At 58.2% G+C, this 21,452-nt stretch overlaps 7 protein-coding genes across 7 annotated transcripts; 3 read left to right on the top strand and 4 right to left on the bottom strand.

The window, feature by feature from the left end:
* The first annotated feature begins 116 nt into the window (after window positions 1–116).
* Window positions 117–1,943, top strand: GGTG_08060 (sporulation protein SPS19). The gene is made up of 4 exons (XM_009225896.1): window positions 117–407; window positions 478–671; window positions 756–820; window positions 891–1,943. The coding sequence occupies exons 1-4, from the start codon at window positions 353–355 to the stop codon at window positions 1,531–1,533; spliced, it is 957 nt and encodes a 318-aa protein (XP_009224160.1). The 5' UTR covers window positions 117–352; the 3' UTR covers window positions 1,534–1,943.
* Window positions 1,944–2,458: 515 nt separating this feature from the next.
* On the bottom strand, window positions 2,459–4,899 carry GGTG_08059 (hypothetical protein). The gene is made up of 5 exons (XM_009225895.1): window positions 4,766–4,899; window positions 4,171–4,697; window positions 3,124–4,081; window positions 2,883–3,056; window positions 2,459–2,815 (listed from the first exon to the last, which is right to left on the bottom strand). The coding sequence occupies exons 1-5, from the start codon at window positions 4,809–4,811 to the stop codon at window positions 2,745–2,747; spliced, it is 1,776 nt and encodes a 591-aa protein (XP_009224159.1). The 5' UTR covers window positions 4,812–4,899; the 3' UTR covers window positions 2,459–2,744.
* Window positions 4,900–5,751: 852 nt separating this feature from the next.
* On the bottom strand, window positions 5,752–6,330 carry GGTG_08058 (hypothetical protein; the record flags this gene model as incomplete). The annotated part of the gene is made up of 1 exon (XM_009225894.1): window positions 5,752–6,330. One exon carries the CDS (start codon window positions 6,328–6,330, stop codon window positions 5,752–5,754), a length of 579 nt encoding a protein of 192 aa, XP_009224158.1.
* An 862-nt stretch (window positions 6,331–7,192) lies between these two features.
* Window positions 7,193–7,909, top strand: GGTG_08057 (hypothetical protein; the record flags this gene model as incomplete). Its single annotated transcript, XM_009225893.1, has 2 exons — window positions 7,193–7,528; window positions 7,613–7,909. The coding sequence occupies 2 exons, from the start codon at window positions 7,193–7,195 to the stop codon at window positions 7,907–7,909; spliced, it is 633 nt and encodes a 210-aa protein (XP_009224157.1).
* Window positions 7,910–8,132: 223 nt separating this feature from the next.
* Window positions 8,133–9,471, top strand: GGTG_08056 (hypothetical protein). Its single transcript, XM_009225892.1, has 2 exons — window positions 8,133–8,797; window positions 8,901–9,471. Exons 1-2 carry the CDS (start codon window positions 8,369–8,371, stop codon window positions 9,303–9,305), a joined length of 834 nt encoding a protein of 277 aa, XP_009224156.1. The 5' UTR covers window positions 8,133–8,368; the 3' UTR covers window positions 9,306–9,471.
* A 257-nt stretch (window positions 9,472–9,728) lies between these two features.
* On the bottom strand, window positions 9,729–14,241 carry GGTG_08055 (hypothetical protein). Its single transcript, XM_009225891.1, has 3 exons — window positions 13,322–14,241; window positions 12,695–13,240; window positions 9,729–12,581 (listed from the first exon to the last, which is right to left on the bottom strand). Exons 1-3 carry the CDS (start codon window positions 13,424–13,426, stop codon window positions 10,104–10,106), a joined length of 3,129 nt encoding a protein of 1,042 aa, XP_009224155.1. The 5' UTR covers window positions 13,427–14,241; the 3' UTR covers window positions 9,729–10,103.
* Window positions 14,242–15,644: 1,403 nt separating this feature from the next.
* GGTG_08054 (hypothetical protein) lies at window positions 15,645–17,579 on the bottom strand. The gene is made up of 2 exons (XM_009225890.1): window positions 17,294–17,579; window positions 15,645–17,021 (listed from the first exon to the last, which is right to left on the bottom strand). Exons 1-2 carry the CDS (start codon window positions 17,307–17,309, stop codon window positions 16,225–16,227), a joined length of 813 nt encoding a protein of 270 aa, XP_009224154.1. The 5' UTR covers window positions 17,310–17,579; the 3' UTR covers window positions 15,645–16,224.
* Window positions 17,580–21,452: the final 3,873 nt, after the last annotated feature.

Raw genomic sequence — 21,452 nt, 5'->3', positions numbered from 1 at the left:
AATTGTGCCGCGCCCAGGCCCGCGCGCGTGGTTTGCAGGGACCGTCCCCGCAGCGTTGCGATGCAGACCCACTCTTTTGCCGAGGCACGATGTTGATCTGGGGAGGTGCGGGCCGATGTCAATCCTATAAAAGAAGTCTTGATGCGCCAACCAATTCTCGGGGAGCAGAACAAGGGCATCTCCCAATCTTGTAACAACCCGCCAGCCGGTTCGTTGCATCCGAATTTAGCTACGAGTCCAGATCTCTGGGCGACGAGATTCCTACAAGATTCCTAGTTCTCAAATCAGCGCTCACCTCACCTCACCTCACCAACACACCAGACCCTCCCACTCGATTCTGCCTCGACTTAAAATGGCCACCCCCAACCCAGACTTTCTCAGTAATGTCTGGAAGGAGGGCATATTCAGTAAGAAGCATCGCCATCCTAGCTGTATGGTCAATCCCCATCTCGGCCCAGCACGCTCACCCCTATTTAGACAACCGCGTTGCATTCGTGACAGGCGGTGCCGGCGATATTTGCGGCGCTCAGACAAAGGCGCTTGTGTACCTGGGCGCCGATGCCTGCATTATCGGCCGCAATGTCGAGAAGACGGAGAGGGCGGCCAAGGAGATCGCCAAGGTCCGCAAAGGCGCAAAAGTCATGGGCATTGGAGCCGTCGATGTCCGCAATGTTGGTCTTCCCTCTGCTTGCTGGCTACCCTTGGCTGCGGTCCCCTCGAGTCCAAGGCTGGCCATGATGCTGACCTTTTTGCAGTTTGACGACCTGAAACGCGCCGCCGACCGCTGCGCCGCCGAGTTGGGGGCCATTGACTTTGTCATGTAGGTTGCGTCCAAGATGCCCCTACCCAGGCACTCGACACGAGAGTACGTACTGACTGCCCCAACGCAGCGCCGGAGCTGCGGGCAACTTCGTGGCGCCCATCTCGGGCCTCAGCCCCAACGGCTTCAAGTCGGTCATCGGCATCGACACCATCGGCACCTTCAACACAATCAAGGCGACGATGCCGCACCTGACGGCGTCGGCGGGGCGCAACCCTAACCCGAGCCCGACGTGCCAGACGGGCGGGCGCATCCTGTACGTCTCGGCCACGTTCCATTACACGGGCCTGCCGTTCCAGGCGCACGTGTCGGCGGCCAAGGCCGGTGTCGACTCGCTCATGGCGTCGGTGGCGCTCGAGTACGGCCCGCTAGGCGTGACGAGCAACTGCATCGCTCCCGGTGCCATCGAGGGCACTGAGGGCATGCAGCGGCTCTCGAGCGCCGCCGTCGGCGCCAGGGAGCGCTCCGAGGGCATACCGTCGGGCCGCTGGGGCACCATGCGCGACATCGCCGACGCCACCGTCTTTTTGTTCAGCGAGGCCGGCAACTACGTCAACGGCCACGTGCTCGTCGTCGACGGTGCCGCCTGGAGGAGGCAGTCGGGCTCCATGGGCGTCGGCCTGGACCCCGGTGCCAAGTACCCGGACTTTATTCTCAGCGGCGAGGTCTCGCGCCACGTCAAATCGGGCAAGAAGGAGAAGGCGAAGCTGTGAGGTGCTATGGGATTTTACAGTTGTAATGGGCGTTTGGGCGCAGGAGCATGTCTCGCTTACCGTGTAGATATTTCGTAGTGAGCAGTTGGTCAGCCTTGGGGGCTACTTGCGGTTGCAGCCTTGTTAGACTTGGTTTATCATTGGCTTCCAACCTTGAAGCCGCACCAACCGGCCGGAAGTGCAGCCCGCCGTCCAGCTCGCTTCTGGAGCCGGCCAGCTCCCACTTTGGGTAGCAGCCGCTCCGCTCGCCCCCCGCTCCGGCGTCGCTAGAGAGTGGTCTGGATGTGGTTCTTTTGGGGAGCCCGCCGGCGCCTGCATGCCCACCAAGATAGCCTGATGTGATATTGACTAACCACGATAACCATGGGCGCGTCATTTTATTTAACGGCAGGCCGGTGTGCCCCTCCTCGTCAACGTTTATGAGCAACCGTCTGCCACACCTTCTCCCTCGCAAGTATCTCGTGATACCCGAGGCTCCCTTTTCCCCCTCACACTGTCCTGCCCTCCCCTCCCCCTCTCCAATGTAGCCATGAACAGTCTCGTCAAGACGGCCCTCCGGCGCCGCCGCGGCCCAGACGCTGGCCGACGGCTCGCGCGTGCGGGCGCCCCCTGGGCGGGTACCAGTACTTGCCCGTCGAGGCCGCGACGGCCGGCGGCGCCGAGGACAGCACGTGGCTGCAGGGCGGGAGCGGCTGCCCCAGGGCCGTCGTGAGCTCCAACAGCTACTTCTCTAGCGTAGAGTACCTGGCCACGCTCGAGAGCGCGCGCGGCTTCTACCGCGACCTACTGCCGGCCATCAACCGCACCTTTAAAGCCGACGACGCCAACTTTAAGAACGCCTACGCGCTCGTCGCCCTCGTCGTCATCCTCGATATCCAGGGGCTGGCTGGTCATGGCCTTTGCGGGTCTGCGTCTTGTCAAGAAGCGGGCGGCGGGTGGTGCAGAGGGCACTTCGGGCAACAAGGCGACGGCTTGAGAGATGGGCGGGCAGGTCTGCACATATTGAAATAGATGAAAGCACTAGGTGCTCAAGATTTGGCATTAATACACCACTCATTGCTCCTGTATGCAATAACACGTGCCCTGGATAGTTCCAGGCGCCCATGACAACAAAAACAAAGTTTCCACACATGGAGTAAATATTGACAAGTCGACAGACATACTGTTGACCCGCAGAGATCAATCTCGGATTGCGTCACTTCCCACCTCCATCATTTCAGACCAAGCTTCACCAGCATGTCATGGCGGTGGTAAAAGCTTCGGATCCGTTTGCCCCAAATGTCTGCCATATCAGAAAATGTCAGCAACATGCACGACTAGGCTCAAGTACTACACAAAGGCCGACTTACACATGGGAATGCTCAAAACGCAGACGACAACCTGGACCGTGGCCAAGGCGTTGAAGACGGGAGTGGCCCTGGTCTGGTTCTCCTGGATCCAGTCGTAGGCCTTGTAGGTCAGAGCGTAGCTGAAGACGTTCTTGAAAATAATCATGCAGGTGAAGCCCTCGATGGCAAGATCGCCTTTTCGACAGTGTCAGCAGGTGGGCAGCTCAGCTCGAACCGCCATGAGGGAAGCAGCGTCACTCACGGTAGGCGTCGACAATGTAAAGCGACGAAGCGACGGCGCCAACGACCATGCCGGCGACCACGAGCCCGAAGAAGGCGATGGGGACGGACCAGTGGTACTTGTCGCCCAGCAACCCATCGGCCGTAATCCCGAAGCCGTACAAGCCGGCGCAGCCCAGGATTAGCTGGGGGATGATGAGGACGATGCGGAACTCGGGCTCGTACACGCCGCCGTTCCAGGCCGTCATCTTCTTGGCGCTCCAGTCTGCCAGGCCGCCGGCGATGACGAAGCCGACCAGGGCGCCCACGAAGGCGCCCGTGTAGGCGTAGCCCGTGTTGACCTCGTTCCACCACAGCGGCGGGCCCAGGAAGAACTGGCCGAGGATGACGCCGATAAAGACGGTCCAGCCGATCATGGTGCCCTGGATCAGGCAGGCCCAGAAGAAGGCGGGCTGGGCAAAGAGGACAAAGGGGCGCGCGAACAGGACGAAGAAGTTGTCGTCCGTCTTGCGGCCGTCGAAGAGGGCGAGGGACTCGACAAACGTCTTCTTGCGGGGGACCGGCCTCGGCATGCCCATGGGCGTCATCTGCGGCGCGGCGTTGGAGGGGTAAGGATTGACGGCGTCCTGGTCGTGCGGCTTCTCCTCCCCGCTACGGGCCTGATTGGTAGCCGCATCGGCTGTGGCGGGGGCGGGCTGCTCGGGCCGGCCGTTGTCGTTGTACTGGCTAGTCGTGTTCGGCTTGGACGCGGTGCGCTCGTCCTCGGAGAGCATGTCGGTGTTGAGGGACTTGTCGCGCCGGTACGCCACCTCGGGGCAGAGGAACACGATGGCCGGCAGGCTCGCGGCACACAGTATCGCGACCAGGTAGAAGGTCCACCACCAACCGATGGTGTGTGTGATTTTTCCGACGAGGATCGGGGTGGCGAAGGCGCCGCCGAAGACGGCCAGGTTGGTGCCAGCCATGCGCTTGCCGCGTTCCTGTGAGGGCGTGTACGTCAGTATACATGTCAGCAGGGAGCCGGAACCACAACCACCGAGATGCCCTCTACCCGCACCGGCGCACGCACGTGAACAAAGTAAAGATCGCCAACGGCGACGTTGACGAGGGCCTCGTAAGGGGCGGCGCCAAAGCCCTGGATGACCCTCGCACCGACCATGCTGTCGTAGTTCCTGCCGACATCGCCGGCCCAGGCGCTAGAGATTATGATTATGATAAGGCCGAAAACAAAGGCGTGGCGCTTGCCCCAGATGCGGCTCGAGGGCACAAAGATGACGCCCATGAGGCCGACGCCCAGGAGAAAGTAGCCCGTAAGCAGGGCGATCTTTGTAAAGTCGACGCCGAACCATAGCGACAGCGTGACCGTGTTGGCGGCCAGGATGGGGCCGAGGGAGACGGCGATGGTGGCGACGAGGGAGAGGATCAAGGTGATGACGTCGCGGCGCCAGAGCGGCCAGTTGAGCGGATCGTTCGGGTCGTCGGACGGCTGCGGCACTAGGATGATGGGCACGGGGCCGCTGCGGTCGCACTTGAGCCCCGTGTCGGCATCGGGGGCGAAGAGCGGGCGCTCCGGGTTGTCAAAGTACCGGGTGGTGCCTGTGTCGGCGCGTGTCAGATGCTGCGGCTTCGGCGGGAGGACGCATCTGCGGTTGCTGCTTGCTTACCCGGCACATGGTCCATGACCTTGTCCTCCAGAATCCCCAAACCCATCTTAAAGACTGCTCAAAGACTAAGCCCTACCTATGCTCGTGTGGTGTTTCCGGTGCTGGAGCGAGATGGACTCATGGTATGCATGTCATTGGAAGACGAGGACCATTGACCTCGTGCGGTTGGAGGAGGCCACAGGGCCTGTCCTGGCAGACGCCAGCGTACTGGAGCGACATGGGGTGCTGTGCGTATCCGTAAAGGGGCAAGTCCAGGTGCAGGTACTGCGTCGGTCTGGGTAGCATGCATAGGGCTAGGCCCAAACCTCGATGGCAGCCGAAGCGGGGCAGTGCGCCCATCATTAAACCTTGAGCCAATGGCCTGGCCCAAGAGGCGCCATCAGTCGATCGGCTCATGCTCATGTCCCGCAGAAAATCAGGATATGCACCGTTTCTTCCCGACGATGAGCTGACCTCGTACACCGACTCTGATCAAATGCTCACATTTTGCATCGTCGTCGCGTTTTTGATTCCCATGAGGATTTTACACTTTGTTTGCAAGACAAATGTTTCAAAGCTGCTGGAGAGACCAATTTGGCACCGCATGGAAGGATTGGTACTAGCAGAGCACGAACCCGATTGCTCCATTGCGGGGAAGCCCTGCACGCCGCGAGCGCTAGGTGGGACCTGTTTGTTCCCCCCAGCTGGGTTTAGTTCAATGTCTGCAGCATCCGGATCAATGTGAACCTTTGCAGCCCCAGGCCGCACCGTTGAAAATCTATCAGTCAAATGTCCTGCCATCGGCAGACTCGGGCTCGGGATCGGGGCCGATGACGACAGGCTCATCCAACAATTACAGGGGATCAAGCACGACGCGGCTCCCTCAAATAGACTTTGAAGGGAGATGACAGGAGGGGCGGGTCTGAATCGATCCATGTTGCTCTGTGACCCTAAGTCGCCTAGGCAATGTGGTTACGGGCTAATGCCCGCCATGGCAGCGCAGAGTCTCATTCCACCAGGGCGGTTTGACAGTCACCGCCACTTGACTCGTAGATCACCTCGTACCTGCACATTGCAATTCTGCTTGCGAACATCTCGCTGCCCGTCAGCCGAAGCCGCCGACTCGACCCCAGCTCCCCGCCGATCATCCTGATGCCCCGCCCCAGAACCACGGGGACCACGGCCACCTCGATCGTGTCCACGACGCCCTCGTCCAGGAGGCTCGCCGCCAGCACGCCGCCGCCGAACAGCCAGACGTCGCGCTCGAGCCGCCGCTTGGCCTCGGCGACCCACGCCGCCGCCTCGGCCGCCCCCGCGAGCACCGTGACGCCCCGGGCGGGGCCGCCGGCCAGCCCGGCGCTCGTGACGACGGCCAGCCGGTCCCGAGGCCGGCCCTTGAGCGGGTTCTGGTCGCCCTGCGCGAGCATTGTCTCGTACGTCTTGCGGCCCATGATGAAGGCGTCGAACTGGGCGTAGAGCGCGGCAAAGTCGATCGAGTTGTCGACCGGGATCCAGTCGTAGGAGCCGTCCGGGCGGGCGATGAAGCCGTCGAGGGAGGTGGCCACGTTGTAGCGGAGCTTGCCCATTGTCTGGCGAGATCATTTAGTGTTTGCCGAGCGCTCTGTCCAGGCAGCGTTGGAGCGAAGCCCAAATCCTCGACAGAGCACCAGTTGGCGGTTTAACATGTTTTGGTTTCCGAGGCTAACTCCGAGGCTACCTCGGCGCCCGAAACGCACCGGAAGGAGGGCATGAGGGAAAGAAAGAGAGCGAGAAAAAAAACAGAAGGAAAGAGCCGTTGAGCAAACCCACAAAACTTCTAGGACCTCTATGGAAAGTCGCCGAGTCTCAGTGTAGATGTTGTTGAAGCCAGCAATATGGCGCTTACAAACATCGGCTCTCGATGCAAAACCCGAGATGCCGGCACAGACAGATCCCACTGACGCTGTTGTGGCTCAGGGTGTGGGCGGCTTGTTGAATTACTCAGCCTGTGAGGTTCTGACGCGGGGCTGCAGCTCGGAATCTCCCAAAAGGGAACGCGCGCGCGAGGAGCGAGGAGGACCTGATGTCTTGGCAACCACCACACACGATCTGACATGGCAACATGGCGCCCAAATCCCGCGCGGCTCTTGCGTGCCAAAGTGACGGGATTCAAACACGCGGGCTTAAGGCAGGAACTGCATGCGGAAGAAGGCAGGCGGCATTCGGGAGAAGAAGACGGTCTGCCAAGTACCTCCTGCAACAACATCCGCGGATTTGTCAGTCGCCTAGTCGCTTGCGATGGGTTCAGCATGGAGGGGGTTGGCCGTTGAAAAGATGGCATGGCAAGAGATATATAAAGGGTGTTGACGTGGCCGTTGTGAATATGGACAAGACTTTGGCTTTCAGACATCAAGCAAAGCATCAGCAACCGAAAGACCTTTGAACCAACCCAACCCAGCACAAGCCACCATGTCCACCCCCGGAGCCCCCGCAAAGATCGCCGTGCTCTCCATGAGCACCCGCAAGCCCAGGGTCGGCAACAAGATCGCAGCCCTGGTCAAGGAGACGCTCGAGAAGGAGGCGGCGGGCCCGGCCACATACTCAGTCAAGCTGGTCGACCTAGCCGACTTCAACCTGCCCGTGTACGACGAGGAGGTCATACCCGCCCAGGTGCCGGCCAAGGCGCAGTTCAAGTTCGAGCACACCAAGCGCTGGTCGGCCGAGATCGCCTCGCACGACGCCTACGTGCTCGTGATCCCCGAGTACAACTACTCCATCGGGGGCGGGACCAAGAACGCGATCGATGTGAGATTTTTTTTCTTCTTTTTACTCCTGGATGCTCGTTGGGAAGGCGGCGCAAAGATCCGCATGCTGATCTGGTATAAACAGTACCTCTACAATGAGTGGATCGGCAAGCCCGTCGCCATCGTCAGCTACGGCATCGGCGGCGGCAACAAGGCGTCGGCCGTGGCCGCCGACGTCCTGGCGGGCATGAAGCTGCGCGTCGCCGAGACGAGGCCCGCCTTTTCCTTCGCCGGGGGCCTGGGCCCGGACGCCTTTGCGGCCATGAACGAGGGCCAGCTGGGCGACGAGTCGCGCAAAAAGTTCGTCGACGAAACGGCCGAGACGGTCCGCAAGGCCTTTGGGGAGATCAAGACGCTGCTGGAGGCCCCTGTCAAGTCGTAGGTAGAGCCGTGGTTAAATATATTGGACCGAGAGAGTTACTATCATGTGCCCCCGCGGCGGGGTGGTCAGCTTGTAAACGCCGGCTGAGCATTGGCAGCGGCACTTCCCGATCTTTCTCTTCTGGTGCCTTGTAGATCGCTGTCAGATACGGACGGCCAAGGCGAGGTTTGGCGTTGCTTGTCAGTCGAAATTACATGTCATTGGCACGGTGCAAACCCTAAACCCTACAATATTGCCCGTCCCCATCTCTAGAACCTTCAATGCCCTGCCACAAGTGGCAACAAAATGGTGGACACTAGGCTCGACCCTTGATTGGCAGCAGCCTCCCTGACACAGCACACAGCCGCGGCAGCAGGGCGATCCAATCGACGCGATGGCTATTCCAGCCCACCTCCTGAGAGGCCCTTCTCGCCCCTCGAGCTCCTTCACTGCCAAGGAAAGAGGGGGGTGGCCACAGGAATGGAGCCGGCCCAGCTGGCGGTTCGACCACTCGCTGCGCCAATCTGGGGGAGCAACCACCCAATGCGAGAATGCAAGCACCCCCTGTCAATGAACCCCCCCAGATCCTGGTCCGATTCCCCAGCTAGTTTCTCAAGCAAGGTACCGCACCGTCCCGTGCAGCAGCACATATTCGTTCCCCCATCCCCCTCTTGTAACCTTGCCTCTGGAACTCGCCACTCCTTGAACTTGCACACACACTCACACACACACACGCTCCCTCAACCTGGACTTTTAACTCTCACGAACCGCAAACACCGACGGATCGATCCCTCAGAGACACCCCAAGCACACAAACCCTCGAAAATGAAGACCTCGGCCGTCCTCGCAGCCCTGGCGCTCGCCGTCGCCACCAACGCGCAAACAGCCGGCGACCTGCCCAAGTGCGCTGTAAGTTGACCTTGTGTTCTCCCTTGGTCCTCCCCTTCTTGCCACTCACCCCCCCATCACCAAACCTCCACCACTAACATCCACCCACCACCCCCATCAACAGCAAGACTGCGCGAACCAGTTCCTCCTGAGCGGCATCGGCAACTGCGGCCGCGACCCAAAGTGCATCTGCTCCAACCAGTCCTTCATCAGCGACATCTCGTGCTGCCTCGCCAAGCCCGGCGGCTGCGGCGCCGACGACCAGAAGAAGGCCATTACTTTCGCCGCCCAGTTGTGCCAGGCCAACGGCGTCACCGTGCCGAACGAGGTTGTCTGCAACAGCAACAATAACAACAACAACAACAACAACGGCACCACCACGGGCGGCGGCTCCGGAGGCAGCAGCACCACCAGCGGCACTACTCCTGCCGTCACCTCGTCGTCGAGGGCTTGGGCCGCCCCGCGCCAGACGGGCGCCGCCGCCGTCGGCCTGCTCGGCGGCCTGGCTGCCGCCGCCGTTCTGCTGTAAAGATTTTGCGTGAAGGAATGGGGATTCGGAGAAGGAGAGGGGCACGTAATGTGTGGGAGGGTGTTGTAATGTACTACTAATATTAGCTTGGAGTCGTTGCTTTCTCGTGTTTTGCGTCAAGCCAGAAAGAAGACGGCGACGATATTCTAGCATGCTCCCGTCCAGGCAATAATCAACAACAATACATGGCTTGTTGTATTCATGCGTGTTCCTGTGTCACTCGGTGTGTTCTGTCGGAAGACCCTACTTACTCCCCGGCCTGGGGGAGTCGAGCCTAGACTGATATTTGCCCATGGTGACCCATGTAGGCTCGAGTAGGGTTATTTCACCCATCATGGCACCATCCCTCAGGCCATCGCCAGCATCGCTTCCAGAACACAATAACGGCGGTGAAACTTGACACTTCATCGCGGTGCAATATAATGGCGGCAATTTCTTCAATTTGTGCAAAACCCATATCCATCTGGAAGGAACCCATACTCTCTATCCTTTGGCCAGAAAAGGCGAGCAAGGCAAGCATGCTTGGCTCAAAAAGTGCCGATATGATGCAAGTATTAGAAGATTGTAGAAGAAGCGATCCGAGACCGACTCAAGTCTTGATCTGCAACGAGAAACGTGCACCTCATGCCCAAGTCTATGTCGTGATAAAGAGAGACGAGAAAATTGCTAGACAGACAGAAATGAGTAGCAAATCATGTGCTACGAGAGAAAAGTAGCTGAATAAAAAAGGAAATGCGAAAAAAACAAGTTGCAAAAACGCCAAACCATGGTCAGCCCAGGTGGATGGTCCATCTTTCATCATCGCCGTCTGGAACTGTTGCCGCCTCTAAAGTAGTCGTAAGTCATGGGATCTTGGGTATCCTCCTGCGGCAGGTTTCCATAGCCCTGAGGTCCACCCCCCAGCATCCCAGGGGCGTGACCGCCGCCGCCAAGCTCGGAACCAGGGGTTGAGGGCGTCTGGTGGCCTCCCGCATATCCACGGACGGCAGCCCCTGATGGTGGCGAAAGAGGCATGCCGGCGGCGTGGCCCACCAGATTGGAGCCGCTGTCGTTCGCCGCGGTGCCCATCCCATAAAGGGGCGAACGCGTGCGTGACGTGTCGCCGTGTGCTGCTTGCTGAGGAGGCTGGCCATATGAGCCCTGCGGAGAGGACATGCCGTAGGGCGACTGCTGGCCGGGGTATTGCGGGCCCGGGCTGTTGTAACCAGACTGCGGGTTATACGGGGCGTAGGCGGCAGGACCGGCCGAGGTGGATCGGGAGGTGGGCTCAGGGCGCATCGGCTGGGCTGCAGAGAACTGGCGTCGCCCGGTCATACCGCCAACAGGAGTAGATGGTCGCGAATCCGGGCCGCCACTGTGTAGGCTGGGTGTGCCCGGGCGCGTGTTGTAGATCTCGCCGCCTCCGTGGTCCTCGGCGAACTCGTCACGGTTCTTGTAGAACTCAAAGTCGAGCTTCGACTCGGGCACCAGCTCGAAGCCAGGCATCGCTGCCATGGACCTGCCCGGTTTTCCGGCCTGCATGGCGTCCAGGCGGTATGTATCCGAGTATCCCGACACAGACATAGTATCGCCAGACATGGCCTCCCTTCCGTCAGAAAGCCGGCCCTGGTAAACCGAGGCGAGGATGTTCTGGGCCTTGGCGTGGACCATTGGCGTCACGAGAGGCTTGTACAACGCCGGGTGGCCGAACCGGGCGGCGAGGCGGTCGTTGCGGTGCGACTCCTTGCCCACCGCCATGCCGTTCTCGTTGTCGGGGCTCGCAATAACCCTGGTGCTGTAGTAGTGGATCTTGGTGTCGAACGCATTGCGGCAGTAAATCTTGAAGATGATCAGGATCACCGGCAACGGACCAAGAGCCATGGAGTCGTAGCGTTTGAAGACGTCACCGCGCACCCAGGTGATAAGGAATACGACCGTATGGCTGAGGAAGGTCGCGAAAAGTACGCGGTTGAACAGCACACGCCAGAACATGCCGCCCGACTCGGTCTTGGTCACGAAAATGTACATGAGAATGTACTTCCTCAGTGCCACGTCTAGGGCAAAGTAGAGCGCCGCGGCGGGGATTATCAGGGGCTGGATCGGAGCGAATGATATCGCCACAGTGGTGTAGAAGAGGAAGAAATTGTAGTAGCTCGCATAGTCGAACGGCGGCGGAGCGGTGAGCTCAATCAACTCGCGGGGTGTCGGGTTGAAGAACTTGCGCCGGATAAAACTCCAAAGCAGTGGCCAAAACTGGGCGAGGTCGATAGCCGCACCGAGCTGACGGTTGAGAATGTAGGTGATCCAGAAGGGGGATATGGTGCAGAGCGAAGTCATGAAACTCATTGCAACTTCCTCCTGGATAATGACTCGGAATGCGTCTCTGCCCTTGGAGGTCTGTTCGACCACGTTGCTGACGAATCCCCAGAGGGCACTGAAGAGGCAGAAGACGATGAGGTTGTTGAAGACGAAGAAGGAGTACAGCTTGGCCGTGACGTGACGCTCTCGGCCAGTCTTTGTCTGGTCACCGGCACGCATCGATAGCCGCCGGAAGATGACGGGGAGCGCCATATAGATCAACGAGGTGATGGCAGGATTCGCAACACCCTGGACAAGCTGCCAAAATTCCTGGTTGGCTCTGAGGTTCTGGCCAAAGGCAGGCCACACCTGGCCGAGGTTACTCAAGTTGACCAGGAACATGGCAATGCAAGCGTTAGGGCCGATCCAGAGAATAGTCAGCAGAAGGATCCAGAGAGAGATAATAAATCGACGTCGCTTCCTGGTTGCCTTTGTCAGCGGCATGTTGTCCCAGATGATGTCGTTTGGCCTCGGAGCCAGCTTGATGGTTGTTCCCATGGGGTGTTTATTGCGAGCCGCAAAGGCAATGGCGTGGGTCTCGCTGATGTCAGAGTACGAGGCAAAGCCATATGTCATGCTGTTCCGCTTGTCGACACTAGCCCTGACCTCCTTGATCTCGACCTCGAGGTCCTTGATGCGCTGTGTCAGGTAGTCAATGGCGTCGACCTTTTGCCCCTTTGGATACGTATTGAATGACCGGTCCTTCTTGGACGGCTTGCACTGCGGCCGCTTAGGCGGCAGGTTCTTGGGGTCCTTGAGGTACTTGGCCAAAACCTCCTCCAGCTTCCGCACAGTTTTCTCGTGCTGGGCGATGAGCTCGGGCAGAACCTTGACGTTTCGAGCAACGGCGGTCCTGGAGAAAGACGAGTTGGGGGCGATCGAATCGATGACCCTGGCGATTCCTTCGTCGGATGCCTTATCTTTGGGGATGTCGTACATCTGCAAAACTTGGTCAGTAATTTTGCAATTCAACATGGCGCTCAAGTCCTCTCGCCGGGTCACACAAAACCCAAACATGGCTCTGCGACGGAGCGTCGAGCAGTCCGACGTACCATCAGAGTCCGGGCGTGTAGGCTGTTCTGATACTCGTCGCTCAGGAAGTAGATGCGGCGCAGGTCCAGAACCTTCTTATAGTTCCACCACAGAAAGCCACACACGGTCAGGGTGTAGAAGTAGGCGAATCCAACCGTATGCCATTGGTTGAAAGCCCCGGCGCCGAAGCCGGTGGCACGGGGGGTGATCTTCATGATCCAGTCTTGGTCGGTGCTTTTCGACATGTTGATGGGGATGAGGACGGCACAACCAACGACGGCGAGGATGAAGAACAAGTTCCTCAGCATCCTGGTAAAGCGTATGAACAAGGCAGCGTCCAGGCCTACGAGGCGTATCAAGTCCTTCTCGTCCGTCTTCCACAAGGGGACGACCCAGGCGAAGATGCCCTTCCCCAGGGGTGGTGGTGCATGTGCCTCGTCGGCATGCTTGAGTTTCGGGGCGTATACGACGCCGTTGTACGGTCGGAGGAGTGAGAAGGTGAGCGCAATGCCCGCAGTGATGCCGATCGAGGTACCTAAGGAGTACACCAACGATTTGGTTTGCAGCTACGAAGCACGGGAATTGGTTAGGAGACCCAGTACATTCAGTCGGAAATCCACGACTGCATATATGTGGGATCTACTCACCAGGGTGTTGAAGGGGTTCCGTAGCAGCTTCAGGAACTCCTGCGCAGAGTCGTCGGGTGCTTGCCTGGCTACCAGCTCAGGAATCACTCGTACGAGGGCTTCCATCTTGCCGATCGCGGGGCCCGATAAGGGCAGATGGTCGATCGGGAAAGCCCCAGCAGCACAGGCGAGGCGCGCCTCGAAGCCTCGTCCAATGACTCTTCAAGATATTCGCGATAGGTGGTTCGCTGCGTTCTGTCTCTTCTGTCACTCTCCTTTTCCGGAGGCCGCGTGTCTTGGGTCCTAGGTCGACCTCTCTCGGTTGAGCTGGAGGTGGCCAACGTTTAGGGCGTCGGAATCGGAGGCAGGACAAAGAGGAAGACAGCCACAGAGTCACGGGCGAAAAGAAGGTGAGGGCTGTGTACCGCTGCAAACGAGTGAAGGCGGATGCACAAAGGAGGAACAAACGATGGCGACAAGCGCTGCCAGGCACAGAACTTTGTCAGATGGCGGAAACAGGGGCCGGGGGAGGCTATGCTTAGGTAAAATCCCGCGTGCACGTACGATCCCATCAGGCCAAAAAAGAAAGCCAAGGATGGATGGAACGTCGGGAAGAGTAAGCTGTGGACCCTGAACCGCGGCAGTGACGGAATAGGATTGCCCGACGAGCAACGCAGGGGTGAAAGAAGTAAAAAGACAAAAGGCTCGGGACGCAAAACAAGTGTCAAAATAGCTGTTGTGGCAAGCCGCGATGGGTAAGAGAATAGGACTTCAGGTTGCCGGCATGACTTCCAGGGAGTGACTGGGAATCAAAACGAGGGACATGTGGGTTTTTCCAGGGTATCCCTCCCAAGACTGCACGCGCAGGGAGTGGACCGGCTCAAGTTGCGCTGGCAGGCATGGAACGGCCAATGTTTCTCTTCTTCCCACCTTCTCTATCTGGAGGGGAAAGAACGAAAAAAAAAAGGGTTACGCACCAAGCAGAGCAAAACAGTGGGACGTGCAGAGGGACATGACGCAGTCGTGTTGCTAGGCAGCTCCGTAAACACAGCGAACAGACGGTTCGATTGGCTCTGGCGCCAGCGGATCCCCTTCACACGCCGTTTTGGCCGGGAGCGACCGGGCCTTTCGGGAGGCAGCCAGCCTCGTGGAGCGGGCGCCGTTTTGGCACTAATCACTATCGGCGTGTGCAACGCTTCGCATTGGAGGGACGCACCTGTGCGCACACGTCGCGTGGGGCCTGGACTGGCATGGAACGTTGAGGGCCAGCTGAGCAGGAGAGGGGCCTAGACTTGGACACCAAGGGGCCGAGAGAAAAAAAAACCTGGTCTAGATGGCGTTTGGCTATTTTTGTCGCCACCCACCCATGTGCCGGACAGGCCGGGTTGCTGGGAGAAAAGGGGAATTGATGGATCCCCCAGATCTCAATACGAGCTGCAAATCCATGGCGTTGGGTCGTTCATGCACCTGGCCTGGCAGGTGCCCTGATTCGTCCCTGACGCTTGCCCTGTGTGTGTCCTTCGCCTCGCCGTGCGATCGGATTTGGAAATGCACAGCGCCTGTTGTCACTGTTGAGACGGCACATCCTGATGGCGAAGTGTTGGAGTAAGTGATCGGCGGGCAGACAAAAAAAAAAGCCCACACGCCTTACTGCGACGGATCGGTGGATGCGCTTGTGCTGTGCCGCCTGCAGGTGCCACTGCACGCCCAATACTGTCTGCCCCTGAACCATGCCACCTTGGCCAGCACGTCGCCCAAAAAATCGTCTGGCAGCAAAAAGTTCTCAGCGCCGCCGTAACAAATGAAGGGAATAAAATCGAGTTTTTGTAAACCTTGCATAGAAAAGAGCCGCGCTCACACTTGATATACTTGTATTTTTTTTATAAAAAAAACCCCCTCATTTAATTTTTTTTTATTCGTGGTTTGAAATCTGTTTGGTTATTCCCTCCTGCGAAAGCCTAGGGGGGTGGCTGGCAGATCTTGAGATATTTAATGCACCGAGATATCGGCACATGAAATTCCACTTCCAGTTTGAACACAGCCCAGACCCGGTATTGAGTCGACACGAATGATGCCACGGCGGAGGGGCGGGCTAGTATCGCTGTCCGAGAGCCCGCGCTTTGCTTATTTGGTCACCACAAGCAAGGAGTAAGACCTGTGAGGCAACGAGCACGGATTTACATGGAGGTCAGGGTGCTGCAGCGGGCCTGGCCTCTTCTCGCTACCGTTTACACACCAGGCACCGTGGCACCATCTACAATGTCTCCGTCTGCAACGATGCTTCGTTGACATCGAATGTGTCGGCCCGCTGCACGAGAATAATGTGACAGGGTTGCGCCTGCATGCCACCAACATCAGCCCTGCGCCTGCGAAATTCCCATTTACGCATTGCGGCGCCTTTCCACCAATACTAAGCCCTGCTAACGGCTAAGGCCAAGACTAGTTTGTATTATTTCCTTTTCCAGCCTGGCTTCCGTGATAGATTGAGCCACGTATATACACTATAACCAAAAAGAACAACTAATCAAAGAAGGGAGACGCGCCAGACGCGCTCCAGATCGAAACGTATATCTCTCGTCCTGTGAATTCGAAGTCCGCCCGTTTTGTTTTCCCCCAAACCGAGACATGATAAACAGATGGCGGAAATAATGAAGGGAAGAAATAACCCAAAAGACTATGGAGGTTTCCGTACGGCGATAAAGAGAACCAACATACCCAAGGAGAGAGGCGATGTCCAGAACGACTACATAAATGAGACCAAAGGAAATTTTCGGCATGTCTGGTCTTGGTGAGTAAAGGCCACCCATGCTCTCAACATCGGGAAAGGTTGTCCAAGAAGCCCGCCGTTCACGAGCGACGCTTGCACCGCAGAAGCAATTTCGGAAACACGCCTGGTCCAAGACCGGGAGGCCACGTCCCTCCGCTCAGATGGGGCCCTGACTCCTTGTCTTCCTTTCCGTCCTGCCGACAGGCGCGGCTGGCTTCTTGTCGCGCTTGGTAGACTTGGCCCGCTTGAGCCCGTTGGTGCCGTTTTCCACGGGCTTGGCGGCCTCGTCGGCGACCGGGTCCGCGTCGGCCATGGTGACGTCAACGTCGCCCTTGTCGCTCTTGTCCGTCTTGACCTTTTTGGCCAGGGGCTCGGCCGCCTTCTTGACTGCTGCCTTGACCTTGGAGACGGGCCCGTTGTTGGTGGTGGCGGCGGCGGCGGCGTCCGCGCTGGTGTCGGCCTCGGCCTCGACGGTCTCCGCCGACCGCTTGTCGCCGGCCTTGGCGTCCTTATCCGAGGATGTCGCTCCGTTGGTTGCAGCCAGGGCGGTGGGAGCTTCCTCGGGCTGGGCCGCCTCCGATGTGGCTTCCGTCGTGGAAGACTTGTTCTCCTTGTCCTTGGCAGCTTCGTGGGCGTTCGCCTCCTTGGGTGCATCACCCGCTGCTTCGGCGACCGGAGCGCTGTTCTCGCCCGCATCTGCCGTGGCAGCGTCATCCTTGGCCGCCTCGCCCTCCTCGGCGTTCGGCTTGCCGTTGGCGCTGGTTCCGGGAGTGAGCTCCGGGGCGGCGGCTGCCACGGCGGCTTCTGATTTCATGGCATTCTCGGTCGGCTCGAACTTGGCCTCAATCACCGGGTTGGTGTTGTCGGCAGTTGCCGCCGGCTTCTCCACGGGGGCCGCGGCATCAGCTGCAGGCGCAACGGCTGGCGCAGAGACTGCCTGCGCGCTGGGGACAGCTACAAATGCGATCAAACGATGGCTGTTAGCGACCTGTTCGTAGCACCCCGTCAAGCTTTCGTTTTTGAAGAGACAGTAGGCGCATGCGGACTACGAGCGGGTCCGAGTCAGGCGTTGCGTTGCGTATGCGCCGCGCAGGGCCATCAATAAAGGCAACCACCATCAGGGCAGCCCATCATAAAAGCTGCGACGCCATCACAGAGCACCCAGGCTATCCAATTGCGAAATTTGCAGCCATCACGGGCGCGCGCAAAAGGGAGTGGGAGCTCACCTGGAGCTTCGGCCATGGTTGGTGGTTGAAGCCGATGACGTAGCGTGATTGGCTCGGCGAGTCGCAACGAGAGGGGGGCGAATCAGCTGCGACAAAGCGGGGGGCTGTTGTGCGATTGAGACGTGCACTTGATAAAGAATAGGGATGGCGATGGAATTGTCCTTGTGCTAGATGGGCGAGCTGGCTGGCTGCTTGATGGAGGGACGGGTGGATGGATGGGAAGAAAGCAGAGGAGCAGGGCAGCAGAGTTGGCAGGCGGAGAAACAAGCGTCAGGAAGGTTGCGTTGCGCGCGCGCAGGTCTGGTCGCAAAAGCTCAGAGGGCCGGAGAGCTGCCCCATCGAGTGAGGTTGGGGGAGAGGAAGATCGATGATCCTCTTCCCGGCTGGTGTCGTACATGAGGCGGCGAACGAATCAGAAGCTGCAGGCCCCAGACGGAAACCGTTTACCTAAGCCCTCCTGGCAGCGGATGGAACATCCGACTGGCAGCCAGCTCTCTGCCTGCATTCTGCATTGCTGGGACTCGACGGCTACACCGACGGCTGCGTAGCCGAGGCACTGTGCCAAAGCAATTCCTGAGGCTTCAAGAACGCAAACCTGACGGCGATGACGGGCACAGCACATACATGCTAGGAGACATCACTGCTAGGCCTTTCCAGCCGGATCTCACGCACCCTTAGGTGACCTTCACCTCACAACGACGCAACCTCGCCAGGCCCTACCCCAATGAGACCATTCCTGACTCCGCACACTCCCTTCACCGTGCACGACCCACTGTTACCGCCCCGTGAGTTTTCCCAAAACACTGTCCCCACACTGTGGGTTGTTTGCTGCGCAGCTGCTCGACAAAGTCAGTCCGTCATGCCATCCTTGATCCTGGGTTGTGGGGAGAAAATCGAGTTGCGTCCGTGACCGCCAACTCCGCAGAGTATTTGATTTACTCCGCGTTCGTTTCGGTGCTTAGAGATCTTGACAGAAAGTCCTCCGTCCTGAAAGAGACCTCTGTCGTTGGGCTCAACTAGCGGGAGGCCAAGGTAATGGTTGGGTTGCAGGGTGCTTCATCTCAGGTCCAACTGGAAACGGGACATGCCTCCGTCCTTCTACCCCGGATTTTAGGTCAAGGGTGACGTTCGTGGCTCTGGACATGGGACGAGGTGTGGAAGACAAAAGCAGAGGCAGTCGCTTCTTTGGTTGTCATGTCACAGGTAGCATCCACCAGATAGTGTGCGGCTCTCCAGGGCTGTGCTTCCCCTGCATCGAACTGCCGAATGCCTGATTTGTATATTTGTCATTGTTTTCTGTTGCCAGTATATCTTGCTGTCCAGACCGATGCCGTTATGATATCGTTCGGACAAGCGTGGCTCGAATCTGGTGCTCGTTTTCAGCATACGATTTGCTTCAAATCTAGCGCTTTGGCAAAATGAAGTCACCAGTGTCCTATAAGCAGGCAATGGTGTGGCTGGGTGTGTGGGGATGCTTGGATGATGGACAATGGTGATGTTATGTTATACGCGCGCGCGGAGGCAATTAAAACGATGCCCTTTTCACAAGCCGGATTACAAAGCCAAACAAGAAACATTAGCCAAACGGGAGCAGGCGCAGTATAGGTAGGCTCTTTCTTAATGGGCGTGGTTAGGACAAAAAGAAGAAAAAAAGAATGTGAGTAAGGGAGGTCCCGGGTTCCACCCCCGCGGGGGCTCGAACCCGGGACCTCCCCCCGGGGACCGTGGGGTCCAAGGCGCAGAGCTTACGTCGTACCACCTAGACCACGCCACTATCCCCGGGCACGGAAGCATCTGCACCAAACCGAGCTTATCAGGGGAGGAGTTACCGCCTTCTCGTTTCCTGGCGGTCTTTTGGGGGACAGCTGGGCTAGCTGACCCAGAGCTCAGATGGCCATCAGATCCTCTGGTATAGGAACTAGGGCAGCCGATCTCTGCGACTTCCGAGCCCACCACAGTGCAGTCTCTGGGACCACGCAGATATCAAGCTGCCCAGGTGAGTTATATTCGCGTGCACCGAACGCATAATTCTCCATGGACATCTGTCTCTGCGCCTGCAAAAGAGCCATGCCTGTACACAAGATGGTTAGGAGGTTGAGGCTACGACATCCCCTGCTGGCTAGCACGACCCCCTCCGGGAGGGTCAAAGGTGACCAGTTGTGAGGCTCGAAAGGCGCGAGGGGAATAGGATATGATCTGCCACCGAACCTGCAAGCCGTGAACTGGTGGCATTCAACACTCTCATTTTGATAAGGAGATCCTAAAACGGCGATCACAAGGTAATGGAATTGTCGTCTCGGAAAAAAGAGGCATGGGTTGCTCCGGGTCAAGACGTTGCCTTGGCATAGCAACGAGGGCGATGAACAAGAGCACGGGTCCAGGGAAAAGAGAGCGGCCCGGGAAGGGAAGGGCTGACAGGGCATGATAGTAGCAAACATGAGTAAACAAGGAGAGTTTCATTTTTGGGATGTTTGGCTTCGAGCATCCGCCAAATGTGCTGGCACCAGACCTATCAAGATATCCATCAAGGTGTGTTTATTCAACGCTTGTTCAGGGCTCGTTCAGGCCCCCAAAGTCCGGCTCCGAGTAGAGTAGCAAGCCAGCCTAGCGACAGCTAGCCGGGCTACCGCAGCCTCTGGAATGCTCGGCGTGATACCATGCCGGCATGAAGCCCGCGACCCAGTCCTTGCCTGATAACTCGAAAACCCATAGTCTCTGGGAGCGCAAGGGCAGGAGGCCATGGAAGTTTCCATTGGTGAAAGACTGCCGCTCACCATGTCTTCTATCGCTCCACTTCATCTAGCACGTCACGGGTGCACCTCTGGCTATTTAACTTCATGTTGCTAAAACCAGCACCAGCTTTGGTCTATAAGGGCATGTCCACAGAGCCCAGACTTGGCAGCCGAGACGACAAACAATATATGTATACACTGCACTCACTGTATAGCCGGTCTACGCGCCAGATGTTGTCCTTGATCGTTCCTGAAAGTGGAATCATGGCGACCCCTCGTGCCACTTGCGCTTCTCGCGGATTTGGAGGTGAGACGTGTCATAGGCTCGGATCAGGATCGCTGTCCAAGGGAGGGCAGATGGGTGGAACCGCAACCGTAATACACGCACAGCTGTCCGGCTGTTGAACCGCGGCGGCCGCGGCGGCAAGGCTGTACTCGTCCAACAGAGACGGTGTGGGGGCACGACGCCGGAAGACCAAAACGGATGAGGGGTAGTCACATAATGGAATGTATTATTCCAAGGGACCGCCCAATGGTCTTCATTATCGGAAAGATCTTATCGTCACATGCGCATGTACTTGTTTTGGAGGGGGTTACCGATCGACATTGGGGTGTCTTTTGATACGTTACTGATCGACCTGGACTGCCAGGCTGGGGAAAAGCCAAATGCAGTCCATTGAGACGACGGTTTGGCTAGTACTGTAGATGCAGCCCCCATTCATCAGGTCTCATTTGCTGTCATCCTCACCCGCCCTCTCTGCCGAGCCCACAAGACCTAGGCGTCTCACAATCGGTCAAATCTGATATTTTGTCTTGGCTATGCTGCCATGGTACGATTTTCAGTCTTGGAAGGGTAGCTTTTTATTTTTTCATCGTAGCGCGAGGTAAACGCAGGCGGCTCCCGGGTCTGTCCTGGCATGCTTCTTGGGCGTCTGTTGAGGCGACATCGGCCGGCTCCTATCGGTGCCAAGACCAACCCTAACCAATCATCTGCAAGTCCGCTTGGAGATACGACTGGCTTGGCCGAGGTGGCTTGGGCAGCGGCTTAGCACTCTAAGCCGGAGCTAAACGAAGAAAACAGAAAGAAGAAAAGCGAAAGCAAACGGACAAGAAAAAAGCACAAAAAGAAAAGCAATATCAAAGCCGTGTCACCGCCACGTCTACTGCAGGGTAGGGTGCGTTGGACCCCCGGGAGAGCCGACACATTCGCATGGGGGTTTGCACCTGTTGACGTCTCGTTTTGTGGTTTGAATAGTGTGCCGCGCTGCAAGGCGTCCTTGGCCTCGTTTCGACGACGGTTGGGTGCACCATTCACAGCCTCGGCAAGACTATGTGACCTCTGCGGACTCTTGGATGCCTGCACTCTTCGTGTGCCTGCTGCAGGGATGGGGTGGTTTTTTTTTTTGGGGGGGGGGGGGGGGGGGGGT

This window comes from Gaeumannomyces tritici (genome assembly GCF_000145635.1).
Source record: "Gaeumannomyces tritici R3-111a-1 unplaced genomic scaffold supercont2.4, whole genome shotgun sequence".
NCBI lineage: Eukaryota > Fungi > Ascomycota > Sordariomycetes > Magnaporthales > Magnaporthaceae > Gaeumannomyces > Gaeumannomyces tritici.
The sequence above is the reverse complement of the archived record's forward strand: the minus strand, read 5'-3'. Positions and strand labels throughout refer to the sequence as shown.

Coding starts and splice junctions, on each gene's coding strand:
- GGTG_08060 (XM_009225896.1), top strand. CDS start 353: ATGGCCACCCCCAACCCAGACTTTCTCAGTAATGTCTGGAAGGAGGGC. Junction 672..755: donor GAGCCGTCGATGTCCGCAAT/GTTGGTCTTCCC, acceptor ACCTTTTTGCAG/TTTGACGACCTGAAACGCGC. Junction 821..890: donor GGGGCCATTGACTTTGTCAT/GTAGGTTGCGTC, acceptor GCCCCAACGCAG/CGCCGGAGCTGCGGGCAACT.
- GGTG_08059 (XM_009225895.1), bottom strand. CDS start 4,811: ATGGGTTTGGGGATTCTGGAGGACAAGGTCATGGACCATGTGCCGG. Junction 4,698..4,765: donor GGTCATGGACCATGTGCCGG/GTAAGCAAGCAG, acceptor GCGCCGACACAG/GCACCACCCGGTACTTTGAC. Junction 3,057..3,123: donor TTACATTGTCGACGCCTACC/GTGAGTGACGCT, acceptor ACTGTCGAAAAG/GCGATCTTGCCATCGAGGGC.
- GGTG_08056 (XM_009225892.1), top strand. CDS start 8,369: ATGGAGCCGGCCCAGCTGGCGGTTCGACCACTCGCTGCGCCAATCTGG. Junction 8,798..8,900: donor GCGACCTGCCCAAGTGCGCT/GTAAGTTGACCT, acceptor CCCCATCAACAG/CAAGACTGCGCGAACCAGTT.
- GGTG_08055 (XM_009225891.1), bottom strand. CDS start 13,426: ATGGAAGCCCTCGTACGAGTGATTCCTGAGCTGGTAGCCAGGCAAGCA. Junction 13,241..13,321: donor GGAACCCCTTCAACACCCTG/GTGAGTAGATCC, acceptor CGTGCTTCGTAG/CTGCAAACCAAATCGTTGGT. Junction 12,582..12,694: donor TACACGCCCGGACTCTGATG/GTACGTCGGACT, acceptor CAAGTTTTGCAG/ATGTACGACATCCCCAAAGA.